Raw genomic sequence first — 27,507 nt, 5'->3', positions numbered from 1 at the left:
GTGTAATGAAATAAGAGATTTTCTTAAAATAATATTTTTAATTTATTTACTAAATAGATTTTATAATTATTTTGAATTGAAAATAACACATATAATTATTTAATTTATTGTTTGCCACGTCATCAACGAGTTTATTACACTCTCCTTTAATTTTTTGTTTATTGTCAGAAAAGTGTCAAAATGACACAGCTCAACCCTACATAAGGTGTCTAAAATGACTATTGCCTAATTGAGGTGTCTAAGTGAAAATTAGTGCTAAGTTTAGCGGGCCACCGATGAATTTGACTTTATATATATAGCAAAATAGACATATCATATTTACAATGAAATACAATTATGTAAATTATAGCTATAAGATACAAATATAAATTTTGTGTTTGCTATATACGAAAGTTGCTCAAAAAATTATTAGTATTATTTTTTATAATTTGAATTTGAATTCAACTATCTAGCTTTAAAAAAAATCCAAAAAAAAAAAGAACAATATAATGATTAGGCTTTCCTTTTTTTAAGATTTCTTTTTCAAATAAAATTCATATGTAATTATATCTTGAATTTATATTCAAGCTTTATGACTTAAAATTTTGGATGTGTCATATATATATATATATATATATATTAACTATCTATACACATTTTGAATCAAAAATTATAAATACAAATTAAAATTAAATTAAAAAGCACATTTAAAATAGTGAACATGGAATGAAAATTTTAAAAACTAAAAAATAAAAATCATACCATATCCATCAAGAATGATATGGTAAATTGAATTGGGATCCCCATGTAGCCAAAATTATTTTGAAAACCAACATTTTTGAGATCTTTTATAAAGTTTAAATTATTATTTTTTGATAACTTCAATAATGAAACACATTAAAATATTACTTTTTAGTTAACAAACTTCTTAATAATATTTTAGTGACACTCTTAAATACTTTAAACCTTTTAAAGTACTGAGATCAAAGATTTTTTTTTTAAAAAAAAATTTGGTCAACTAAACATTAAAAAAAAAAACTTAAAAGCAGCCTAAAATGCCAAGAGCATACTTAATGGACTAGTTTAAACATAAGCCTAAACGTAAGGGACCTTTTTAGCTATTCATTTGATTTTTCTTTTTCCTTCTATTCGCGGATTAGCCACTGTTACAACCCTTGTGCAGTTCCCGCGTTTACGAGACAGCAATCCTTCGAATCCAATTGAAAATCCCAAACTATACTCTTGAAAATGGAAAAATCAAATGTCTCGGACTCAGAAACTGAAGAGAGAAACTCAGATTCAAGCTCAGACTCAGAGGAGTCTCCGGCGGAGCCCCAAAGAACAGGAAAACTCACTGATTATGAGAAACAGAGAATGAAGAGAATCGAAGAAAACAGAGCAAGAATGGAGGCTATGGGTCTGCACAAAATGGCAACTTCTTTGATGGGTTCTTCCCCAAAACCCCAGAAGAAAGGCAAGGACAGAAAGGGAAAAAAGAAAGTGGCTGATGAAGATGAAGATTACGATCCAGTTCAAAGTGAGGACCTTTCTTGTGATACAGGTGAAGAGGATGATGGGGACTTTGAAGTTTCAAAGTCCCAATTGAAAAAGGTACAACATTTTTTTCTTTTAAAGCAAAAAATTTATTGATTGACGAAAACCTGCACTAACATTTTTTTTTTTTTTTGTATCTGAACATTTTAATTTGAAAAAGGTACCATTTTTCGGATGGAAAATACACATTATAATCAAGGAATTGTAATGCTTTATGTTTACTTAGCTTTTACTTGTTTGTGTCATTTTGGGTAAGAATATTGAATGCTTTGGCTTGATATAGATTTACATGTTGTTAGGTGTCTGTAGTAGCACAGGAAACTCTATAGTTTGTTGTTTTTGCTTTGGAATGAATCATTCTTTATGAGAGGACACCGTTATTCTGCTTGGTGATATGCTGAGTTAAAAAGGATCATAAAGTTTTCTTCTTCATCGGTAGCAAGTGTGTGATGAAATACTTTTGATATTGAAGATTTGACATATAGAGCACTCACAATTGAAGTTCAATTTAACACTTTATGTTGAACCTTCATTCGGAGAAAAAAACTGCTGAATGATGCAGGGAGGAGAATGTATTGTGATTTTGTTTTTAGTGCTTATGATTATTAGTATATAAGAAAAGTAAGGGAACACAAGAATGTCATACATTTCCTTTTATACTGTCTATTAGAAAATCTTAACTAACAATCTAACATCTTAGAACAGTTATGTTTGTGATTATTGTTTAATGAGTGAATTCTATGCCAATGATGTGATCAACTACTATCAGTAGAGCCTATTATATGCATCTTGGGCTCTGAAACATTTCATGAAAACAGGCTACATTCCTAATGTTATCGTGTGTGAGTGTTGACATTTAGAAAACTGATGTTCCTTAATGTTGTTAGCTGGGGCAAACAATACATGAATGTACATCTGATCATATTGCTTCACCCACGAGGTTCTTATTTGTATAGCATATTTGATGTCTTTCGTAGAAAACCATGTCATTTTGTAAGGTTTTATACTTTTTGGTATACTTCTTGTATACAGGCTTGTTTTTGCCCTTCTTTTAATGAAACTTGTTTCTATGAAAATTGAGTCCAAGTAAATCTGATTTCTGAGCTGTCTGTTGGATCTCTTGTTGCAGTCAAAGAAAAAAATTCAAACAACTAAGAAGAGAGTGTCTAACACAATGGATTTTGTCAACGATGATGTCACAATGGATTTTGTCGACGATGACGTCGCCTTAATGCAGGTGACATATATTATTATTCAGTCTCATTAACGTGCATATTACTACATATATAAAAACAGAGAGATACATCTGCATCACCCTTATGTGGGAGGCTGAATAAAACATTTCCTTGTCAATAAGCCTGCAGCTTTCCTTCAGCCATCCAACAGTAAAGTATTTATTTATCTATATGCAGGCTATTGCTTTGTCACTACAAGATTCAGCAGGTTTTCTGAATCTTGCAAATAAAGTGCCTATGCAAGGCACTGATGCAGATTCCACTAATAAGTACAGCAACGGAAAAGCTTCCTTGAAAAAGGTCAGCAATGAAAAAGCTTCTTCAAAAGAGGCCAGTAATGAAAAGGAGGTAGGTACCTGCAATCAGGAAGATGTTACTGGGAAAAGGAAGAGAAAACAACAGGTATATTTCATCATTTGCTTTACTAAAAGCAGTGAAAATTCTGAACATTCATAATCCTTCCTCATACTTGGGTACTTTACAAATGTTTTCAGCAGACAAGAAATCGAGTGCAGATGACTGAGGATGACTTGATTATGCATTTCTTTCAGTTTGATGGTAATGCTGAGTCTGCTTATTAGGTTTTATCTTGTACATGTGAAAGTGATAAGCTATACAGTTCTTTTGTCCACAACTGAAATCATTATCTGATGTGTCACGCACTTTTACCATCAATTTTTTGCTAGCATTCTAGATTGATTGTATACGCCCATTAATTAGTTGGTACTCTCTCACAGAAGCTGGAAAAGGGAGTATAAATTTTAGAGATCTACAGAAAATGGTAGTTTCCCATGATTTTACATGGTCAGATGAAGACATGGCAAATATGATTCGTTGTTTTGATTCTAATGGAGACGGAAAGGTACTCCTCTCCTTCAAATCTTTTGTTTTTTTTGGTTTAAAAAAGTATTTGATAAGATTTAATATAGAACAGATCATGGGGGATTGGTGCTACTAGTACCAAATTTTTATGTCTCTCTCGCTTGAGTTGAATGTACACAAGTCAAAGCAATTAGTCATAAACTAGCCATTGGGGCACACTCGACAAGTGTTTAATGCTTAAATATAGTAGATATTAATTGCATATATTATATTTTATGAAATATATAACACAAGAATGAATCTAAAAATGATAATGTCACTACCATAAGTTAGAAAGTTAAAACCTTCTATTGATGTCCGGCTCAACTTGCAACTGATTCCTTGGGTTACCTGCTACCCTCCACCAACACAGATTCTGAGAAATTGTGTACACCAAGGCTTGGACAAATAGAAGAAATCACCTAGTCTTTTTTTGCATTCACTGGATTTGAATTTGAGACCTCATGGTTCTCAACTCACTTCATTTACCACTAGGCCATGGTATACCTTCTTTTATTCAAGGGAAGTACAATATGTAACTCTCATGGTTATTGTTCCTTGTTGCCACACTTATTTTACACACTGCTATTTCGGTGTCTCTTTTTCTGTCTTATTTTCCTGCATCAGTTACTTTTCTTATGAGGGTCTACTGAAATAGCCTCTACAGCATCAAGGTAGAACTAAGGTCTTTGTACTTCCTACCTTCCCCACAACCCACTTGTGGGATTACACTGGGTTTGTGGTTGTTGTGATGGGTTTTGTTCATTGGACATCAAACCATGGAGGTTACTGTGAAGTGTTTGGGGACTTACAGATTAGTTGGTAGCATTTAGTTTTGTGGAGGTAGGCTATCAATCATCTGCAACTGAAAAGGGTAAAAGGTGGCTTTTCCTGTTTGGTGCTCTGATAAAAAAAAAAATCCATGAACTTCAGTGGCAAAAAGCCAAAAACTGCCTATAGAAACATGAACAGTTGTTTGTGGCTATTTTGGTTTGGGTTCTTTTGGTGTAGCTTTAGTGTTATTTCGTAAGTGCTGTCTACCAAGATCACAAAAATGATGACGATATCATTTTTACTTGGTAAGATCCACGACTATCTGCCCTCAAATGTCTGTTTTACAAGCTGTATGCTTTTTTAAGTTGAGTTCATGTTTTCTCTTAGTCCTTATTACCTTTTGATATGGTATATTGCAGTTGAGCCTGGATGATTTTCGCAAGATTGTGGTCAGATGTAATATGATACAAGGTTCTGAAGATGCATCCAAAGAGTAGTTAAATCTTCTTAAGAAATAGAGGACTATGCCATATTGTACATGACTAGCCAAGAAGTTGACAGCGTGAAATAGAAGGTACTCAGAATCTTGCACATCCATTTGTATACAGTACAGTAGTTTGGTTTTTTCAGTTCGTCAAGCTAACATGTTTTCTTCGAGAAGATGAGCTACTATGCATGGTATATACCCCACCCTAAGCCAAACTGTAAGTCCAGAAACCGGAAAATTGCACGACTTACCAGGATGAAATCTCAAGAAAAGAAGGTTGTAATTGTAAAACTAGTCTAAGTAAATCCAAGCCGTTACAAACACTAGCCGCAGTTACAAAAGTCCATAAACGGGAAGTATACTTAATTTGCAAACTAAAATGTCTCCTTCACATGTTGGCAAAGGATGTTAAATGCAGTTAGTCACACGATGACACTCTCGAGCTCAGGCATTACAAAAGCAGATCAAAACCTGTCTTGTACATTTTTAAGTCAATCAAACAACTAATGATACAAAGCTTTACTGGATTAGTCACCTTTTTCTTCAAGGTTCTAGAATTTTTTAAACAGTTTGGCTGCACTGACAATGTAGCAGTAACCTCTTAGCCATCATGTCTTCTTGAGTAGATAACCAAGAAGGAGGCCTACCAGTCCAACAATAATAACATACATAAATGGGATTCCGCCACGACGTTTGCTGCTTTCTCGCCTCAATAATTCCTGCACTCAACAAGGTTCGTGAAGTATAAGGATAACGTCAAAAGGCTACAATAAATTTCTTGCAGCTCTAACAAACACAAAGCTACTTATCAGTTCCATGTCAATCATTTTTCCAATAAAATTTCAGTTCAAGAACTAGTGATTTCAAAATGCAGAAGCCTGACACTAATCTTAAAATAGCAATTAACTAATCATACAGAATTAATGGCTACTCTATGCATGTGTACAAACCTCAAGACTCATTTAGGTAGTAAACATATCTGACCATGTTCAATAGAAAGATCTAATTTATCCCAACCACCCTCTTTTTGAGAGAAAGGTAAAAACCTTGAAACTCATTACAGGAGAAGGGGGACAAAAAGAAAAAGAAAAAGAAAACAGAAACATTTCAACTCTGAGATTGCTGATGAGTGAAACGTAACAAAAATTCTGATAAAACACTAACAAAGAAAACCAGTAAGATAAATTTATATCTTAAGACCCTTACCAATTCTTGCTGAAGCTTGTTATTTTGCTGTATCGCAGATTTTTTCTCCTCTGACAGCTTCAAAATTAGTGCTTTTGTCTGCAAATAAAACAAAAGGAAACATCAATATTCTTTTTCTTGAATAGCTATGCTGCATCTTCTTTTTCTTTCAAAAGGGAATAACAGTGTAAAATATCGGTTTGGTTATAACGACAAACTTTACATAACTCCACCTTGTATTAAACAAGTATTACGTTTGCTGAAGCCAAAATAATGTAGGGGACAAGCAGTCATTAGCTACTTGTAATTTACAAAAACCTAATAAGTGACTGGAGCTTCAAAAGTTATATATAGCAAACCATATATGCAAGAAAATGACAGTGTCTTATACCATGATTGAACCAAATGATTCCACTTATGCTGACAGGTTTAATCCTACTTATCGAGAGGTGAGTTACAGAATCATGTTAAGAGACTACAATCAATTTCATCAGAAGAAAAAAGAAAAGGAGACTACTGCCCATGCCCTTAACCAGTGTAAAAATCTTAAACATCCCCGCATGCCCAAGACTGAATATTTGGAGCATGATAAGGATCCATTGAGGATGTGTTTAACTAATAGATCTTGGACCTGAGCCAACCCCAAATTTAGCTCGTAAGATGAGGATCATACTAGACCACATAAAGACAAGATGGACCACCCCTCAACCAATGCCAGGCTAACACCTTCCAATCACAAACTCAATTATAGATTCAAAATTTAAACATCAAATATTCCAAGATAAATTTTGGCAACTGTATAAGAACACAACATAGGAAAGGTGTAAAAAATGGACACAAACCAGACAAATTCTAAATGTTCAAAACACAGAGGCCCTAAAAGATTGTAGTCTTCAGATCCCTACGTTTTTTAAGAATGGTAACAAAGTCTTGCAGATTGCTATATTTAATATTTTTTTTTGCTATAACACCCCTCAGAATCCTTATTAAGATGCATCCAAATACTGGATAACTACCTTCTGTTGTTTCATTTGGTCATCAATTTTGAAAGTTTGGATTTTGATGTAATCATAGCAATTTATCCATTCTTGTCTCCCATCCCCCCTAAAATTCAAGAAACTTGGTTCTGTTTTGTATAAGGTAAAGTTTTAGTTATTTGGCTCATAATTACAGCATTTGCTTTAATTTGACAAATGAAGCATTTTGCTATTCATGTTCTCCATTTAGCAGGTGAGAACACAAAAGCTTCTCTACCTATTCGTCATGCATTATTGGATGATGGTAGATTTATAAGAATAATCAAACAAAAAAAACAAGTAGTATTCAGGAAGATTTTGTCCAGTGCTAGCCATATTGAACCTTAATTCCCATCAAGGACAACCATTAAAAAAAAAGTGTCATCCTAATCTCTTTATCTTCAAACAGCCTACACTGGATGACCAATACAGACCAAAATCTATCTGTAATCCCCTCAGAGAACTAATTATTATATACGAATGTTTCCTATATAACATCTATAAAACATAGCAGTTATTTTTCCTTTTTGTCTTTGAGAGGGTATAGGGTGTGCTCACAGTTAAAACAAACAAGACAGGATGAAAATACTTTCTCAAGCTAACCACGGAACACAAGAGTTTGTTAATCAGAAAAATCCCAAGCAGCCAAAATGCAAATAACTGAGGATAAAAAAAACTCAAACCGGACTCAAATGAACAACAAGGTTTATGATGAATAAACATCAATAGAATTTCTCCATAAATGCACAGAAAGCAATATGGTAGATTACAATGTGTAGGAAGTTCTTGAAAACTGCAAAGTCATGGAACTCAAGTGATATATACTGAATATCCAACAATGTGCTACAGTAACAATAAGCAAAATGAACGCTAAGCAATTCATTGATTCCTAGACATTAGACACTTAGTTTAATTCACAAAAAGACATTAGAAACTTAGTCGTTCTTGTTGGCGTGTGTATATACTTGTCAACATAGACAATAATAGAAAACATGGAACTTATCAGTCACCATAAGAAACATCGTGAATTCTGGAAAAGGAAATCTACCTCTGATGAATTGTCTTGTGGCTCAGCATATGTCCTTGAAGCCTGTACAACAACAGCATACTCATATTCCAAATGAATTCTGCTAACTTTTTACCCCCAAAAATAAATCTTTAATTGTCAATAACATGAGAAAAAGATGCCTAAAACTCACATTGTGAAACTCAGCACCATTTTCAGATATTGAAGCCCTAGGTGAGGAACCTTCCTCGGACCCCTCCCGCACAGGTGATGGTGGTTTAGGTAGAACATAAGCCACTCTCAACTTGACCTCTTCAACATGATTCCCAGACTCTTTGTTGAACTAAAAGAACAAAAGAAACATGTATAAAACCGTGTTTATTCTCATCAATCGTACTGCAGAAACAACAATAAGAACAGAAATTGCTATCAGTTAACACTTGAAACAACAAGAACACTACTTTAACAATCTTACCATTTCTGGAGTTATATCCTTAGCCGTAGTTCTGGGGCTTACTATGACACTTTGAAGCAGGAACTTATCCTTGCATTGCATGTCCGGTGGTGCCTCTTTTTGTGCTTGCATTGTAACTGAATCCATAAATTGTAAGAACAATTACAACATCAACTAATACACTAAGTAAAAGTGAAATTATTTTTAGTAGCGTTTGGCCATGAAAATATAATATTATTCACTCTATTTGGAACTTTTGAAGTCGTAAATGGAATTGTGTTTGGCCATACTTCTTGCAAAGAATATTTAGAACATGAATGTACTTTATTTTAAATATGGTCAGGACTAGCAAAATTATCCAAATTGAAAAATTCACCTGAAACATACCATCAAATCTGCTCTAAAAGTGTAATATCTCAAAATAGACAGTCACATAATGTCGTATAATATACGAGCTACTACATGCCATAACAAGTACTTTTTCACTTCAATAAGAATTTTGAAGTTGGAGTAGCGGTTGGTTATAGTTTTACAAATAACATTTGGTTGCTTGAATATAATTTTACTAAAAACAATATTTAAACATGAAGTGTAATCTATAAAAATAACAAATTTAAGAGTAAATTTGAAAAAAAAAAGAAGTAAAAGCTGAAAATGAAAAAAAAAGAAGTAAAAACAGGATTTTGGATGTATTTCAAATTGCATACACAATAACGAACAAACACTAAATAAAGTGAGTCAGTGGATAATTCTCATAGTCAATCGGGTGCTTAGTAGAGGGATAAAAATAAATAGTGATGAGATAAAATTTTTGTGTCTTGCTTGGTTGTTGTCATGTTTGAGATAACTTATCGCACCATTTATACCAACCATAATAATGGTATAAATTTTTTGTGTCTTGTTTGACATAACTTATCGCACCATTTATACCATAGGGCTAAGTTATCCTAGCATAGCTAAATTTTGGCATAACTTGTTCCCAACCAAACGACTAAACGGAGGAAGTACTAACTATAAAAAAACTAAAAAGATAGGGAACTGAAAAGAGTGTGAGAGATAAAGACCTGTGACTTATTTAAACGAAAAGAGTGTGAGAGATAAAGACCTGTGACTTCACAGGTAGAGCGAGGCATCACAATTCCAGTATTGGGCCTTACACAGTACTTCTTTGGATTCGTCGTCTTCACCTGAAATCCAAAAAGTTCCAAAAACATAAAACAAAATTGTAATCTCAAAAAATTAAAAAAGAAAAAGAACAAGTCATTGCAGTTCATTTCCATGATACCTTGAAGGCTACATAGTCATCTGATTTGTTGCTCAATTGCAAGGAGCATGAGATCTGCTTCTTCAATTCGACTATTTTCCAAAAAAAAAAAACCAAATCAGAACAAAGGGAACAACACACGGATCTGAAAAGTTCAAATAAGGTAGAAAATGTTGTAGAAGTTTCTAACAGAGAGAACGTTACATGTAAATGTAATTTCTACTGGTTCGATTTGAAGTAGCTCCCCGTTACTCATTTCGACAGGGATCTTTTCTATAACTTTATAAATCAGCCGGGAATTATACTTCTATGACGGTTTCGGGCGGAGCAGCAGCGGTTTCCCGGCGACGGAAGTGGGCGAGGATCTCGAGGAGATGGTTAAAGTGATGCCAAGTAAGAAACGTGGGATAGTGTCGTTTGACTGACTTCCGTGCTGGTTATGTTTAAATTCGGTAAGCGGCTTTTTTCCTTGTTAGGTGGCATATATTAAAATATTTATATTTCTTCTCTTTTTTAAAAAAAAATTGCTATTTTTTCACTACTCTACTTATTAGTACTACATGATTATTTTAAAAAATAAATAAAAATTGAGTTTGGCCGATTAGAAATATTCTTAAATAACATGTTTTATTCACATGTCGGATAAATTTTATATCACATATCTAAACGTAAGATAAATATTGATTTACGAAATAAAATTAATAGTTTATTTCTCATACAATTTACGTATTTGTTTAAATTATTTTAGGTAAAAAAGCAATGTTACCGATGCCAAAGGTCCAGTGGATTAGCATTAGAAAGCGAAGACAAAAGGTGATCGCAAAAGCACAATTAACAAACTAATGTATTAAAATTTCACTAATGGTTCCTTTTTAGCTGCCTTTTTTTAATGAAACCAAGCCATCATCTTTACAAGCTGTTATTGTTGATTTTTTTTTTTTTTTAAAAAAGTTGTTAATTATATGGACAATTCTCAAATTATGTGTTTGTTGATTAAGAATTTAGGAAGAATAAGTGATTTGCTTGTTTATTTATGGTATTGGATTTGTAGCTAAAAAGAGTATCCTTAAAAAATACTGCTAGTTGTCAAAGGTTGATATTGACATCACCAAGTTGGATGGTGACTGAATGAAATATTCCGAGTATTAAATACTATTATTAATAAGAAAATATAAAAATTAGTTAGAACTAATAATACGATTAATTACCATGTAGCTTCTTTGAGTCTTCCTTTTCAGATATTATATATAGTAAAATTTTTATTAAATCAAATTAAAAATAACTTTTTAGTACTCTTACAAACAAAAATGACTTTACTATAAGGAAGAAAATCATTTTTTTGGTTATCGAAAATGTTTCTCTCACCTAACTAATAAAGGCTATAACCAATAATGAGAAACTAGAGTTTTCTAATATGTACTGGTGAGATTATTTTATTAATAATTAATAAAAACATGTGATAACTTTGAAAGCTAGCAAAAGCAATAAAACATTTGCCAATCATATCATTTTAAGTCGAAGGAAGATATAGTTTGGTCATATTTCCACCACAAATGATTTCTTACAACCATTGAATTCTTGACTGATCAGTCACTAACAACCAACAACAATCAGCCCACCATCTTTTAAACCTTTATCTTCCAAGATTATCCTATAAGTAGCTCCAACTTTTTAACAATAAAAATAAATTATTTAATATTTATTTGTTATTGTTAGGATTTTTGCGACACAGCCAAAATTAGAAGATTCGGCTGCGGTGGGTGTTGAGGGGAGCAAGAACACCTCTATGAGAATTATACCTTTCACAGTTTATGCAGCAGGCAAACAGCACAATGTCCATATGTAGACAGAATCTGCAAGCATCTTTCAATAAACAATTATCTAGATGTATAAGCTTTTTTACTGTTTCTTCTCTGGTATCATACATCATTGTTGTAATCTCTGAAGGCCAACTTCTTATGTATAACATTACAATAACAAGGAATGGAAAGAAAAGAGGGAAGTGTGTAATAACTGAATTACATATACAGCCATTTTCTTTAAACCCGGAAATGAAGTTATATCATTTGGACCTAATCGGCGCTGGGCAAGGCATGCAGATGTTTCTGATGAGCCCGAGCAGTGAAACCAGCATACCAAGCGACTCTCATGAGCTGCATGCCAAGAATGAGAACCCACCAACAGACTAGCCCCCTAATGGTATGCAGCATCCATGATGGTGCATTGAGTTCTGCACTGAGCTTTAACCCCCTCATTAGTTGTAAAACACGATACGCTTCATAGACTACTGGGGTCACCAACCATACTGGTGACTTCCAATGCCATGTCAGCATCTCTGTGAGTATCTGTATAGATAGAAGCAGAAGATAGGGACCCAAGAGCACAGCATAAGAAATGAAAGGAAGTTGAGGCTGAAGGAAACTGTTCTGAGAAGCAAAATATACTACCAAGGGAATGACTAGACCCATAATGTTCGCGACCATGTTCCATAACTGATAACCGAAAGGCGGCTTGCTGGTGGAATCTTCACTGGTGTCTGGTGAGCGAGCACAAGAATCAGCTAACAGAAGAAATAGGTTTGCTCCGAGATTGTAAATACAATCAAGTCCAGTCAAGGAAAGAAGGCTGGCTATGTTGGGACCAATGAAAACTGATGAAATAGGTAACCACAAAGTGGGCACCATCCCAGTGGCTAAGAGAATGGCAGGGCCAAGAAGCCACACAGGCCATTGAAGGTATTGAAGCTGCATTAGTGGCTGGTTTTTTGCATCAGTGAGCCCTTCAGCCTCAGTTAATGTAGATTCAGATGGTTTACTGGAAGACATGGTTTCAAATATATTGCTTGACCCTTCCAGAAATTTATCTTCAATATTGTCACTAGGGACATAAGTGACAGGTGAAGGTTCCCATGGAGACTGCTTTGAGCAGCAGACAGAGAATGGCTTACAGCTCATACATGGAAAGGTCATACGGTTTGGCACTTTTTGGGTTTTCACCAATTGTAGCTGTTTATGACATGCACGTCGCAGAGTAACCGCCGATGTGGCAGATAGCAGGTGGGTTAAAGATCCCATTACCCTTTGTTCATAAACTGAAAGCTAGGTGACCAACAGAGTAACTGTGACTGTAATTGCCTGGATCGAATAAATGGCACCATGTCAAGTAAAGTTAGATCATCAACAATCAGAAGACAAATCATCATATTACTTCGTAAATCAAAAAATCTAATATTGATCTAAACGTTTAGGTGGTTATCTGATAAGAGATTCAAGTTCTGACATAAGGCCAAGCAAGAGATGAGTAGTTTGCAGATAACGAATGTCCCTCATCAATCATTGGGCAAACAAAGGACCACTTCACAAGATGAAGCTACTTGTCTGAACATGTACATGTCTGATCAATTCATATGCTCCCCCCAATATTTGAATTTTAATACGAGCACTTCAAATATCGAGAAATAATGTAAATGAAGCTGAAGGAACCGAGCAGAAACAGAGTGGGTATTAATCAGCAAGAAAAGCAGTTCCATAGAAACAAAATAAGAAAGAACAAGGTTAAACCCTTTTCCTACTTGGGCCCTGAGAAAAGTCTCATTTTGTTGAAAAGTTTGAAACTGAAGTCATTAAACACATTATCACGCTTAATTAGCTGGTTGAAAGGCTCAAAGTTGAATCTAGGAAGAATTTAACATGTAAAGATTTGTTTTGGACAGAATAAAATTACAAATTTGTAACATTTCACTCCATGCTTCTCTATTGCACCCAACATCTTCATTCTGCAGTCGACATAATTGCAGAGAATAGAAGCAAATGAACTTGGTTTTATCTAAAATCAGCTTAGCCCTATACTCAAATAGCAAACTAGTATAATGAGACTTGTCCTACATCAGGTTGTCACCACATCTATCTGTATGTTGTATTGAACGATTTCTGGTGACACTGAATCGATTTGTTAAGTAACTACTATACTCAGAATTTGCAGACCAACAACAGTGAGATCATTATTTATTTTTTTTTGACGACATGGGAAACCCGCAGCCGCTACCCTTTTGGGTGTACACAAGGTAAAACCCCGCTCCTATGCAATAGCTCGCAAACCACATAGGGGAGGTAACCCGCACTAGGCAAGCCTGGTGCGACGAGCTCGACCCAGAAGGCAAACCCCTTGCTTTCGCTGGCAAGGGGTTTCGAACTTGAGACCTCCAAAATGGAAGTCCCAAGCTCTGGGCTACCCCGAAGGGACAGTGAGATCATTATTTCCAGGGAGAAATAGACTAGATTGGGTTGGACAACAAAAGGTTGATACAAAGATACCAAGGAGTACAGAAAGAGAGGTCAGACGACGGACTGAGATGCAATAGAGATATATATGCAAATATGTCATTTTACTTAAAGAAACATGGAGATGAACTGCACACAAAAATGGATTTCCATCTTTAAGTTAAATGTAACAGGAGCCTGCACTCTTTTCTGAAGTTCTCAATGTAGACATATAGAGATTAGCAATAAAGAAAATCAAATTACCAATCAATAAAAGTTATATTTAAGTCAATAGGAGAACACAAGCACATGACAACATAGAGAAAGTTCTTCACAATGGATGGAGAGGCAGTAAGACACCTGCCTCACAATTTGTTTTTACCTCAAACACTGTTAACATTTTTTCTGTATTTCAGTTATTAATCCTTGACAAAGCATATCTTTTATTAAAAGAACATGCTCGCACATCCCCACTAAAGATTTAGAGAGAGATCACACCAACTAACCAAGGGTCATGTATCCAAAACTTGGCCAGAGTAATTTCTGCAGCATTACTGTCGTAAAGGATTTACTTGCTCAAGGCTCAAAAGTTGCACAGATAAGGTGGTTATTAGGATAGGATTAGGCGTACCCAATTTATCAAGTATAACGGGTAATGCTAATCCAGTTGAACAAAACCTAGTTAGACTATGGGAGAAGGAGGAGGAATCTAGATGATGAGGAATTCGTTACTTGTGAGGCGTGTTAGTTTCTGGAGAATCTGAGAAGATCTAATGAAAATGTTGTGAATCTTGCTCTCGTTCAGCATTTCCTTTCTTTCAAGACAAGTACAGCTTAGCAACAATCCTCAAATCTGTCTTTGCAACAGCTGCTATATGCCTATATCAGCTCTTCTAATCTAGAGATCTATCTATTTTAGATAATAAGACCGCTAATTTCTTTTTAGCACCAAAAGAAGCTTATCATGGCATAAAAGAGCGGAGCTACAACATTAGGTACAAGTTCGGAAGAACCTAGTAGCTTTTGCTTAGTCCTTATATTTGTATTAGGAGATCCATTAAATATGTACAAACATTTACTTAACAGCGAACCAAGTAATGAAAACGAACTATGGGTTTAGTAGAACAGTTTAGAATTCATAAACTTCAAATCATAGCTCCCCTCTATTACGCTTCATTTTCACTAACAACCATCAAGCTCCACAAAGAATACAACGTAATGTTGCTTCTCCATAGGCTTCGAATTGTACTTGATCTTTTGCTTGACGATGAGTAAATAGTCACTTACCCTCGAAGTCTTTGCAAGGAAATCCATATCTCCATAACAAAGATTTCTTTTTCCTCAACATTTCCAATACAATTTAAGCCAAAAAATCTCATTGGGGTTATCAAATATCGTGTCATATGCATCACGTCACATCAATCATCCTAAACTCTTCGGCATATGCAGTGTGAATTGTGAAACCCCACTACGTCAATGGTGTATCATCATAAACTCTTCGGCATATGCAGTGTGAATTGTGAAACCCCACTACGTCAATGGTGTAGGGACGTATGAGTCAGCTCGAATCCACAGGGGAAGAAAAAATCGACCAAACACAAGAATCATTTTATTAAGATAAATATTGACAATAACAGTAGAGAGTAGGGATATGAAAGTTGAATTCCAATTTCCAGACCCAACGAAGATCAATCAAACTATACTAACAACACACACAAAAAATAAATCGAAGAAAAATTCAATCCCTTTATATAAATATTTAGATAAATAAAAAGTAGATGGAACAATCTAATTAAAGATACAATCTTGTGCAGTATCGATGGAGAAAACAGAATAGGAGTAATTCATCATACCTCTACTGAAATTCGATATTGCAATCAATCAATAGCGTATTCATTCACTTTCAAATTTCTCCATTATTTTTCACTGCTCTGGAGAAAGAGTAGATAAATAAGAAAGGAAAATGCCAAAGAGGAAGACGAAGAAGAAGAAAAGAATCAGGAACACGGTTGATTGTGTTGCCAAAGGTTAAAAGGGATGCTATTGTTTAAATCTTGTTTACAAAGGTGACTATATTTTAAATATTAGTAGAATGGTTCAACTTTGAAGAGTGGAGTTTCAGCCCAAATATGTTTTAGACAAGCAATGAGGAAAAAATATATGAATTAATACATTTTAAAAAATAATTATTAATTTTAGCGATATTTTTTTTATTATTATTTATAGTAATATTGTGATAAATCTATAATATGTATTAAAAGTGAATTATTTATGTAATATTTTTGAATTATAATGTTTTTAAAATATATTATGTTTGTTTGGTAAAAATGGTCAAATTGTATTATAAGTGTATTAAATTGTGTGATAAATGTATCATCCATCATTAAAACTTGTATTATATGTGAATAATAAATTGTTCTTTGTAATATGTATTAAACTTGTATTATAAATGAATTAAAAGTGATCAAGTGAAAAAAAAATGTTATTGCTATCAATGATAAATATTTTTTTATTATAGCACATTTATGTAAGTTTCCCTAAAAATAACTACACAACTTTACTTTTCCTATTCTCAATAATTCCCTACTCTTTTATTAAAATTTATAACTTTTTCTTTGACATTTTAAACCATTACTTTTTACCTTGGAACTAAAAATTAGCTCTTTTCCATTTCCAAAAATTTTCAGTTATCAATTTCAAGTAAATTTGAAATTCAAAAGAAACATTATTCCTATACATTCGGATTAGAGTCAAAAATAGGTCAGCATCATCTACATTCTGATTTCTTTATTTTTTTTTCCTTTTTTGTGTATTTTCTGTTTTTGTTTACAATATCAATCTAACTTCTAACAAATATTTAGTTTTTATTTCAAAATGAAAAACATCAAAGAATTGAGTTCTAAAAAGTCACATGACCCAATAGTCATGACAAATCCAAAATCTAGTAAGAGAAAATATGTAAAGAACAAACATGCATTAACTTCAAAAGATTCGAAAATTCCAAAGAAAAGGGGTAGAAAGGTGACACCTCCAATTATTCGACCAACACTATCTATAGTATGTACATTTTCACTCATTCGTATCTTTTTCTTTAGTTTGATGATTCTTATTTTTTCATTTAAGTATTGTCTATATCAACTTTTCACTGCACACATTTTAACGCAAGAATTTTGTGATACTTTTATGTTTTCACATGAATATTATGTATCCTAGATGCTTTTTTGAGTATTAATTTAACCTATTTATTTTTTTACAACTTAATATAACGACTAATGAAATTTGTGTATTTGCATATCTTTTATGTTGCACATGAACATTAATGTATGTAATATATATGCTTAACTTTAATGTTTTGTTGTTATTTAGAATCAAATAACATGAACATTAATGTATCTAACATTATTGTTTAAGTATCATATTGCCCCGTAGGTTTTATTTAGTGTCAAATAACATGGACATTAATGTATCTAATATTATTGTTTAAGTATCATATTGCCCTGTAGGTGTTATTCAGTATCAATATACATGAACATTGATGTATCTAAAAGTGAACGGAACTCATAAAGTACCAACTATTTCAATGCACATAAGGAATATTGATTTTTGTGATACTTTTATGTTTTGCAAATAAACATTAATGTATCTTAGATACTTTTTTAAGTATCAGTTTGACGTGTTTATATTTTTGTCATTTTATATAACGACTAATGCAATTTTTTACCTTTTATATGTTGCACATGAACATTAATGTATCTAATATATCTGTTTAAGGATCATTTTGGCCTATTTCTATTTTTGCCACTTTATATCATGACTAATGAAATTTTGTATAATGTTTATATCTATTGGAGATTGATAAAAATATTTATTTAATTTGCAGAATATGATTAAATATATTCTAAGGAACGTTCTATAGTTTGGTCCTACCTACAACTCCAACTTTATTGAGCATTTAGCACTATCAATAAAAGATCAAGGTATGAAATTATTCAATAAAGGATCAAAGTATGATATCGACAAAGTCAAGGCTGGATATGTTAGCAATACTGAAGATTCTACAAGGCCAAAGAGTGGCTACACTATGCCAGCAGAAGGTGGACTGATTAACGTAGAATAGTTAGGTTTTTATTGTGTTAAAGTTACGTTAATTAGTATTTCGTATTATCAGTTATCCTTCCAACACAATCTTACTAAGTAAGTATTAATTTGAAGAATGTTATTTGTCAAGAAATGTATTTCAATTTAAATTTTTGTCTCCAATTATATAATTTAATTTACAGTAACTTGTTATAAATTATTTTTTATAAGTATGATTTACACAAATACTGTTGATACAATATTACCATCGTATACAGAATATCTGACACTATATTCTATACACCTGTTAAACAAATTGATTTTCAATTTAAGTAGTATATATTAACATGTGGTAGCCTTGAAGTAAATCACAACGTCTGATACTATATTATCATCAAATACACAATATCCATAAAATTATTAAGTATTTGATACACATTTTATTATAAAAATATAAATTTGTGTATATGCAACAATTGATACAAAATAATTCACTTAATATATTTAGTATATAACTTTGATTAAATCATAATAACAAACAAAATTTTGTTAGCAGATACATAATATATTTGATGTTTAATGTAAATGAGACTAAATAGCTTATCGATATATCTTAGTAAAATTACATTTGATACAAAATAATCAAATTCGATATATTTAGTATTATTATACATTTTGATAATGCATCATGTTTATAGTAATCAGAGCAATAAGGGTGCACATTTGTTATATTTTTCTTCTTCAAAACGGTTATTGCATGCGGACAAGGCATCTCGTCATGTTGAAATCTATCACATGAACAAGTTTTCCTCTCAAGACAAACGATGTATTTTATCCCACCTTCATACTCTAAAAAAATAAAATCAAAAGATGCAACAACCTGCAATTGTTTATAAATTAGAGATATTTAACACGTTTTTTTCATTTGATTAAACAATAATATAATGGAGACGAATTACATTCAACAACTTATCTGATCTCGATATTTCTTTTCGAATTATCAATACCCAACGAAGCCGTCAATTGCTGAAATAAGATTCAAGAACGAAATATTTTCTCCAACCACTATCCCATCACTTTTGTATCACTCGTATATAGCATCACTTTCCCATGATCCATGCCTTAACAAGATCGAAATATTCATTTTTGAATCTTCACAAATTGGCGTTCCAGAATTTTTTGAAACAAACTTTTACTATTTTTTCAAAGAACAATGAGAAGGTTTCACAATTTGAAATTCAAAAATGCCCAAATCAGTTAGAGGTTTATGCAGACTGGATGTTAAATTTATTAAATGTCCGCGTGATTTGTGGGGTTAATTTTATCCCCTTTTTTACGCATTAATTGATAAAGTATCGTTCTGTAATATTATGTATCCGAAATACTATAAAAAAAGGAATTTTTGGTAAATAGTGAAAGAGTAGGGATAGAAAGTAATTTGTCCCTTAGACTATATGATTTGCCTAATTTTTATTTTCGACAATTCAAAGTCCTTATATTATTAGACATTTTTTGAAATCTTTGTCATTATACTGTAAACATTTCTTTATGGAAAAATGACTGAAATTTCACATTCAAGTTCTCTTATTATCATTAACCCCTAATAGTTTTACAATTTCTCATTTTCACGCATCATATTAATGTATCAGCGCATCAAATTAGTGTATCTCGCGCATCTGCTTAGTGTATCTCGTGCATTAGATTAGTGTATCATGTATAAAATGTACTTCATATTAGTGTATTATGTATAAAATTTACTATATCTTACTTAACGATTAATATATCTTGCTCATCAAATTAGTGTATGAGCGCTTATATTATTGTATCAGCTTGAGGGACTTTTGTAATTATAACCTTATAAGGGACAAATGGTAATTTTATCTTAAAAATATGTGATTTCTTTCATTTGGCTCTTCTTTATTTATGTTAATAATATTCAACAATTAATTAAAAAAAACACACGTAATTTTCTAACAAAAAATGATTAATCATTCCACTCCATTACATCAATGTCTCGTTCCAATCTCTAATCTCGATTGACTATTGTATCACTGTATAATCGATAAACTTTAAATTCTAAGTTAACGTCTCTATTTTTCCTATGGAATTCAAGGCATATTATGTTTTAATGGTTCATTTCATTTCTCTTATTGCATTTTTTATGGATAAGGTGTCATATTTTGAAAATGACATTTTCAAAGGAAGAAATTACCATCTTGTTAAAGCATGAACCATGACTACCTGGACCAAGTCATATATATATAATTTTTTTTTAAAAAAGTCACGTGTTACTACTAACAAAGATTATATTGATCCGTTTCCCACACTATACATAAAAAAATAAATAGTACTTCTGGTTTTCCTAATATATAGGAAACTTAAATATTCAAAGGCCAATGTGTAGTGCGATGCAGCAGTTCAATTTGATCTATTCAAAATTGTAGAACAAAAATATTTACATCTTAATTTAGACCGGAGAGGAAAATTATTATTATTTTCTAGGCCAAAGTTTGCTTGTAACCGCAACAAATTATGTACACTAGTGAATGTTATTAATTTTTTTTTTTTTAACGATCGACAAAATGTATCATAACTTTGATCTTAATTAATTGCAAAAGTTAATATGTTCAAGCTAAGATTTCAAATGTTTCAATTGTGGACTAAACAGTTAGGAAAAGAGGTATGATCCATGCTAAAATGGATGATTAAGAAAGACTTGACAAAACCATGCATATGGCCCAATAAATGCATGCATTGACGAAGAAAATGGTAATATTATTAATTGGAAATACTTTAGAAAGATTAAATAAGATAATTTTTTTTTTATCCTGTCTACTTTCTTTATACTATTATCATTTATTTGCTCTCATTTTTTATAATTAAAAAAGTGTAACCTCCTCGTTCATGGGTGTGTGTGTTTAGGTCGTTCTTTTTTTACTCTAGTGGCAATATGAAGATAATGTTTAAGGATTATATACTATGTTTTCTATACTAAAAAGGTGAGAAATTTCAAATGTGGATGTTTTAGTCCTAATAAATTGATAAAAAAAAAAAAAAAGAGTCTATCATTTATAATATTTTAATTAAAACAAGATATTGGTATCTATACGTCTTTATCAATTATAATAAATAAAATATAACTCAATTCCGATTAGTTACGTCAACAATTGAATAGCTTGAATCCATTCTATTCTATTTTTGTTTTTAGAAACAATAAACAAATGGAATATTTTATCCGGTCTAATTTATTTATTTTATTTTCTTTTTTAATCAATTTCAAAAATAGTATTTCTTCCTTTATCTAGTAACTCTTTAGTACTCCAACTTTCACACATTTCATGTTTAAGACTAAGATATATTTTGATATATTCTACGTGTAAATTTTAAATCTAAGACTATAACTTTCAAAAGTCTTCTTTACTCTATTAAACAATGAGAAAAGACATAAAGTCACTATTGAATTTGTTTTAGATTTTCAAAAAGATACCTTAACTTTGTGTGTGTCCTATTTTCCCATTGAACAATTTAAGAGTGTTATAAATATCCCACTTTTTACTCAACCTCAATTGCAAGAAAAGAGGTGCAATAACGCACCAATGATTGTTTGACACGTATTAAATTCTTTTAATTTTTAATTTAATTTCACTTTCATTTTTATTTATATTTTTTCTATTTTTATTAACTTTATTTTTATAATTTCTCTCTTTCTTCTTAAATCTTCATTACTTAAATCCTTTGTTCTTTGTTGTAAATCCTCCAAAAGTAGCAGCTATTGTCGCCTTCATCGTAACCTCCATGGTGCTTCCTTGTTACAACATTATTTCTGTCACTAAAACATCACTAAATAAAATCAATTCAAACTCTCAAGTTACTAAAACAAGGTAATAGAACAAAAAATTGAGTTTCATAGTACTCTCTAATCAATAGAGTTCACGTTTCTTGTTTTTTAAAGAAAAGGATAAAAGAAGAAAAAGAAACAAAAAAAAAGCAAGAGACAAAAAAAAAGTGATAAAAATTGATAAAGAAGAAAAAATAATTGGATTTTTGAATCTGGGTGAAAGATAATGGGGAAGATGATATATATTAATTAAATAATTAATAACAAAAAAATAAAATAACACGTGACACTTTATGGCTGGTTATGACAATGAAAAGATTAGGTCACGTGCCTCATTTGCGTGGTAACAACTCAGACGAGAAAAGGAAAAATTACTTGGACAGATACTTTTAATAAATAATTACCGATTTTAGCGATAATTTTAATTTATTATCATTTATAGCAATACTATATTAAATCTGCAATATGTATCAAAAGTGAATTAAGTATGCAATAATATGTATTATAACTATTTTATAAAATATATTATGCATGTTTGGTAAGAAGTTGACAGATCGAATTATAAGTGTGTTAAAATGTGAATAATAAATTACTTTTTGTAATATGAATTAAAAGTGTATTATAAATGTATTAAAGGTGATAGAATGAAAAAAAATATATTATTGCTATAAATGGTAAATATTTTTTATTTATAGTATATTTATATAAGTTTCTCACCAAAAAATTGGTCAAAATGTTCTATTTACAAAGATATTAAATAGTTTCGTAAGATGATAGAACACTTCCAAAGCTAAGGTGTATTCATGCAAATATAAAACAACTTTAATGGTGAGTTTATATTTTTTTTCTTAAACAATTAAATATTATATCAAATCAATACTAGACAAACAAATTAAAACACAGAAAATATTAAAATAATAATGCCAATATTAAATAGGTGGATTGATGTGGATTTGAACAAATCAAAATATAACAAATTAATAATGGACAAACATTAACCTGTATCAAGATGCTAAATAATAGATCAAATCCAACTTTCCTAACTTATATCAAGTTCAAATTTATTTATTTGTTTTTATAACTTGTTTTATAACATGATAATAAAATGCTAACGTAATTTCTTTATTACAAGGCCGAGTAATACATGTACTAATTCCCAAACACCCTTCAATTGAAAAATTCATTATGGATTAATATAATAAAAATAAAAAGATAAAAAGTTTGGTATAGGGAGGAAACTTACACTAAATTACATATGCGAAAGTTATGCACTCTAATCTAATACTTCATCGATCCATTTCTAATTGTTATATTATTCGAAAGTTAATTTAATTAATTTAGATTATATTAATTTAATATTTTACATAAAAAATATTAAAAAATTATATGAAAAATATTATAAATTTTTAATTTGTGTATATTAATATAATGAAATTATTATCATTTGACTCTAAAAAAAATTGTGATAAGTAAAAGTGGATAAAAGTAATGGTTATATACTATTACAAAAAACATTAAAAGTAGTAGAAGACTTAATTAAAAACAAAGATAATAGATGCATAAAATAAGTTTGTTGCGTCATCGAAAAAGATGTAAAAAGTACGTTAGAAAACAATGAGAAATGACAACAGCTTAATTAGGAAGGAACTTTGGGTTTGTTTGGTAAGGAAGAAAATGTTTTTTTTAAAAAAATAGATAATTAATTAATTTTTTTATGTTTGATTGGTGAGTTAAAAAATTTTAATTTTAATATTTTTTTTTATTCACCCTCACCTCCACCCCCTAGCCGCCAGCCCCTACCCCCTCTCCCCACAAAAAAAAAATATTTTTAAAAGATATTTTTTATTTTTTCACCCCTATCCTCGATTAACTTGCCTCTCTCCCCCCTCCCAAAAGAATTTTTTTTTTATTTTTTAAAGATATTTTTAACTACAAAATTTTATTTTTCTATCCTTTCCTTCGAAATTCTCCACCTCCAATAAAAGTTTACTTTTAAAAAATATTTTTTAAAAACAAGCTTTAGGAAATGGGGCTGGTTTGAGGATAGGGACAAAAATAAATTTATTTTTTTAACAAAAAATTGTAATTTAAAGTTGAAACTTGGGAGAGAGTTTTAAAAATATTTTCCTAATTTTTTAAGGGAAGTAATTTTCCTAAAACTTGAGGAAAATAAATTAATTAAGAAAAAAATTAACTCAACCAAAAAAATTATTTTTCTAAAAAATATTTTCCTCCATAATAAACACACCCTTTGTATAGGTTAATTCCTTCCTAATTCCTATAGATTTTTTTGTTAATTAATGTTTTTTGAGATTAAGACAAGGTTTGCATGTTCCTCTCGTCCTTTGCTTTATGTTTAATAATAATAATAATGATGATATGAGTTGACATGTAAAAAGTTGGGTTTATTATCGTTATAGGTCTCTTTATTCACTCTTTTCGTTTGCTTTTTATGTCTGATTTTTTAAATCTCATTATTTTCTAAATATATAAATAAACTCATCTTTTGACTTATCATCCTCAAGAGTCAAGAATGTCTTTTCAGAGCTTGAAGGCCAGCTCCATGCTTCGAAGAATTGTCTTACGAGCTCAAATTTTGGGCCTAAATTTTTATCAAGAATAAATTAATTTTTTATAGAAAAAAATAATTATTTATTACAAAAAGTATTTTTTAACAGATATATTATTTTACCTATTTTAATATTTTTTGTATTTTGTTAAATATAATCATTAATAGTGAAAAATGTTGAACGAAGTGAAATATTTTTTTAAAAAAAAAATATTTTAGTTTCAAACATTACTATGAAAATATTAAAATAGGGTATATCAAGTCAACAACTTTATGAGTCAAATGCGATGGTATTAACACTTATATTTATTTAATATCTGTCAACTTATTATGTAGAGGATTATGTTAACAATTCATATAATAATTGTCTCACTGAAAAGATGTTTTTCAATGTTGAGTTGATAAAATCTTATCTAAAACTAATAACTGAAAAAATAATATTAAATACTAACAATTTTCATCTAAATAGTGTAATATGAAGTTTGTTTATACTTTAGGCCTCGGATTGAAATATTACTTTGAGCCTCAGTAGTTTTAGCTTAATTTATATGATATTTAGTATGTAAATAAAAAAATAAGTTATTCACGTATCAAATTAATATGACGTCGTTGATTGACAATTTAATCATCATAACTAATGCTTGTGTATATGAGTTGTGAGAAAATCTATGTTTCACTATTATTTTATACTTGATATATAGATTGTTAATTCACAACACGATCATATCCTCTGAAATTATATTATATCCAGCTCCTAATCACCTGTGCCTAAAGCCACCTAAAACACCAAAAGTAAAAGTTTGATTTCACAAAGATAACTGGCTTTTATCGTTATATATTTTTATACTGGGCCCTGAAAAAAGTGTTACACAGGTACACCACAACAAAAATGTCAATGTTGCACCTAATTAATATATATATAATGACCATACTAGCTAGGTAATTAATTAAGCCAATATTTAGACATGGAAGGTGTTAGAGAGGGAAGAATAAAGAGTGCAAGGTACTGGAGAATGAAAAAAAGAAGATGTACTTCAATTAGAGGCAATATTCTTCCTTATTATCACAATTCCAGGTTATTCTTCTTCAAGTTTTTCGTTTAATATAGACTTAAAGGGTTCATATGTACGAGGGATATATATATATAATATATTTCATAAAATATCATCTTCGATTTTAAAAAAAAAATGATTTCTTAAAAGAAGAAGAAGGAGAAGAAGATATTACTATATGATTAACAAATGCATACCTCAGCAGCAAGCTAACTAAGCTAGGGTTCATCTCACATATCATATGCAATATTTCTTTTGCTTCATTTTAGGTGACTTGAGAAAAAGTAAAAGATGATTTTTGAGTTTGTAGTCTTACAATATAATGTACGAAAATATATAGTATTTGACTTTTACGATCTAAAATATATTATATAGGAGATGTTTAAATAGAAGAGTTACTAAATACTAGATTCAATATTTTCTTTAAAAAAATGTAAAAATTGACAGACATAAATTGAAAGAAAGTAAATATCAGCGTATAAAGGTGACTGAAGTCGTAGCAAATTTAGTTCCATTAATTAATGTGTTGTCCATGCATGCATGGGATGTACTCAGATTTTAAAAGTACTACTAACGGACACACACACACACACACATATATATACACACGTTTGACGTCTTTGCTTCAACGTTTTTCGAAAAAGAAATTTTAAATTTTTTTGAAATGAAGGAATTCGTTTTATCTATGATTTTAGTTTTAAGTTCAAAACTTCACGAAAAAGAATTTTAAAAAATTGAGTACTTCTTTTGCTCTACTTTGATTTAATTAAAGTATAACTTTTTTCGAAATTAAGAAATACAGTTTAGCTATGACTTTTAGTTTTAAATTCATATTGTTTAGTTATAGCTTTATTATTTTGAATGTCGGTAATATTATTTTTTATATTTTGAATAAAGTTCAATGATCGATGACCAAAAATATTTTAAACTATGGGCATCTTAATGGACCTCTTCACAATAAAATACGCAAACAAAAAGTAATTAACAATTTAAATATCTAAAAATTATATTAAAATTTAATCAACTTTCTAAATCTACCTATATCACATAAATTTAAATTAAAAAAATAACGATAATAAGCCCGTGCTAGCATGAACACCCATGTCTAGTATATATACACATCACTTGTTTCAGTTTATTTATCTTTTTTTTTAAAAAAAATAATTTTTAAAAAAGGAAATTTTACCTAAATACTTATTTTATTATATTCTCTAAAATTTCCTATCATTTGAAAAGAGTTACAAAAACCCTACTTTACGTGATGTATAAGTCGGATACATCATTTTACGTGATATATGATTGGATTCATCACGCTATGATGTATTGAGACATACGCGATATATTGAGATGTTACTTTACACGATATATCGATTGGATACATCATTTTAATCAATATATCAGTTGGATATATCACTTTATGTGATGTATCTTTCGTATACATCCCTTTTACGTGATGTATCGCCCAGATACGTCACTTTACGCGATATATCAAAGACACATATGCGATGTATCGAAAAGTTGAATGATGTATCAGAAAATGAAACGCGATGTATCAGGACGTTGTGGAATGTATCAAAAATCAGGATGCGATATAACGAGACATTTTGGAATTTATCCAGATTCCACCAAATTTAAGTTTATTTTGTAATTTTGAAAAGAGCAGGAATATGATGTAATTAGCTCTAAGATTCGTGTAAAATCTACTTAAAATCACTTTTTTTTTTGTCAATTCTTTAATTGTAACTTTCTTTGACATATTTAAGACCACAAGATTAAAAAAGTATTTTAATATCTTTAATTTAAAATTAGAAAATTTAAAAGCCTTCATTATTTTTCTTTAATTATGTATTAAGTTTAAATCAAACAAATTCAATTGGAAAAAGGGAGTATATATTTC

At 30.7% G+C, this 27,507-nt stretch overlaps 3 protein-coding genes and 1 long non-coding RNA gene across 5 annotated transcripts; 2 read left to right on the top strand and 2 right to left on the bottom strand.

Moving 5' to 3' along the window:
* The first annotated feature begins 1,088 nt into the window (after window positions 1-1,088).
* Window positions 1,089-5,063, top strand: LOC101253139 (uncharacterized). Of its 2 annotated transcripts, none has more exons than XM_010327277.4 (6): window positions 1,089-1,590; window positions 2,663-2,770; window positions 2,946-3,170; window positions 3,266-3,326; window positions 3,506-3,630; window positions 4,823-5,063. In XM_010327277.4, the coding sequence occupies exons 1-6, from the start codon at window positions 1,228-1,230 to the stop codon at window positions 4,898-4,900; spliced, it is 960 nt and encodes a 319-aa protein (XP_010325579.1). In that variant the 5' UTR covers window positions 1,089-1,227; the 3' UTR covers window positions 4,901-5,063. The 2 variants fall into 2 exon arrangements, with proteins under 2 accessions (XP_010325579.1, XP_010325576.1); XM_010327274.4 differs by having other exon boundaries at window positions 3,263-3,326.
* A 160-nt stretch (window positions 5,064-5,223) lies between these two features.
* On the bottom strand, window positions 5,224-10,303 carry LOC101244994 (vesicle-associated protein 1-1). The gene is made up of 8 exons (XM_004229740.5): window positions 10,020-10,303; window positions 9,837-9,907; window positions 9,657-9,738; window positions 8,573-8,688; window positions 8,291-8,440; window positions 8,140-8,181; window positions 6,097-6,174; window positions 5,224-5,609 (listed from the first exon to the last, which is right to left on the bottom strand). The coding sequence occupies exons 1-8, from the start codon at window positions 10,069-10,071 to the stop codon at window positions 5,499-5,501; spliced, it is 702 nt and encodes a 233-aa protein (XP_004229788.1). The 5' UTR covers window positions 10,072-10,303; the 3' UTR covers window positions 5,224-5,498.
* LOC109121170 (uncharacterized) lies at window positions 10,132-10,846 on the top strand. Its single transcript, XR_002028646.3, has 2 exons — window positions 10,132-10,267; window positions 10,564-10,846. It is a non-coding gene; the product is annotated as an uncharacterized lncRNA (long non-coding RNA).
* An 833-nt stretch (window positions 10,847-11,679) lies between these two features.
* On the bottom strand, window positions 11,680-16,138 carry LOC101244710 (uncharacterized). The gene is made up of 2 exons (XM_004229739.5): window positions 15,928-16,138; window positions 11,680-12,949 (listed from the first exon to the last, which is right to left on the bottom strand). The coding sequence occupies exon 2, from the start codon at window positions 12,887-12,889 to the stop codon at window positions 11,888-11,890; it is 1,002 nt and encodes a 333-aa protein (XP_004229787.1). The 5' UTR covers window positions 12,890-12,949; window positions 15,928-16,138; the 3' UTR covers window positions 11,680-11,887.
* Window positions 16,139-27,507: the final 11,369 nt, after the last annotated feature.

This window comes from Solanum lycopersicum, chromosome 1, assembly GCF_036512215.1.
Source record: "Solanum lycopersicum chromosome 1, SLM_r2.1".
NCBI lineage: Eukaryota > Viridiplantae > Streptophyta > Magnoliopsida > Solanales > Solanaceae > Solanum > Solanum lycopersicum.
This window is presented reverse-complemented; position numbering and strand designations above follow the sequence as displayed.

What these genes read in the sequence shown, in the direction of transcription:
- LOC101253139 (XM_010327274.4), top strand. Translation starts at nt 1,228, where the DNA reads ATGGAAAAATCAAATGTCTCGGACTCAGAAACTGAAGAGAGAAACTCA. An exon ending in CAAAGTCCCAATTGAAAAAG is followed by an intron (nt 1,591 to 2,662) that starts GTACAACATTTT and finishes CTCTTGTTGCAG; the next exon opens with TCAAAGAAAAAAATTCAAAC. An exon ending in AAAGGAAGAGAAAACAACAG is followed by an intron (nt 3,171 to 3,262) that starts GTATATTTCATC and finishes AAATGTTTTCAG; the next exon opens with CAGACAAGAAATCGAGTGCA.
- LOC101244994 (XM_004229740.5), bottom strand. Translation starts at nt 10,071, where the DNA reads ATGAGTAACGGGGAGCTACTTCAAATCGAACCAGTAGAAATTACATTT. An exon ending in ATGGTGCTGAGTTTCACAAT is followed by an intron (nt 8,182 to 8,290) that starts GTGAGTTTTAGG and finishes GTTGTTGTACAG; the next exon opens with GCTTCAAGGACATATGCTGA. An exon ending in ACAAGCTTCAGCAAGAATTG is followed by an intron (nt 5,610 to 6,096) that starts GTAAGGGTCTTA and finishes TGTTGAGTGCAG; the next exon opens with GAATTATTGAGGCGAGAAAG.
- LOC101244710 (XM_004229739.5), bottom strand. Translation starts at nt 12,889, where the DNA reads ATGGGATCTTTAACCCACCTGCTATCTGCCACATCGGCGGTTACTCTG.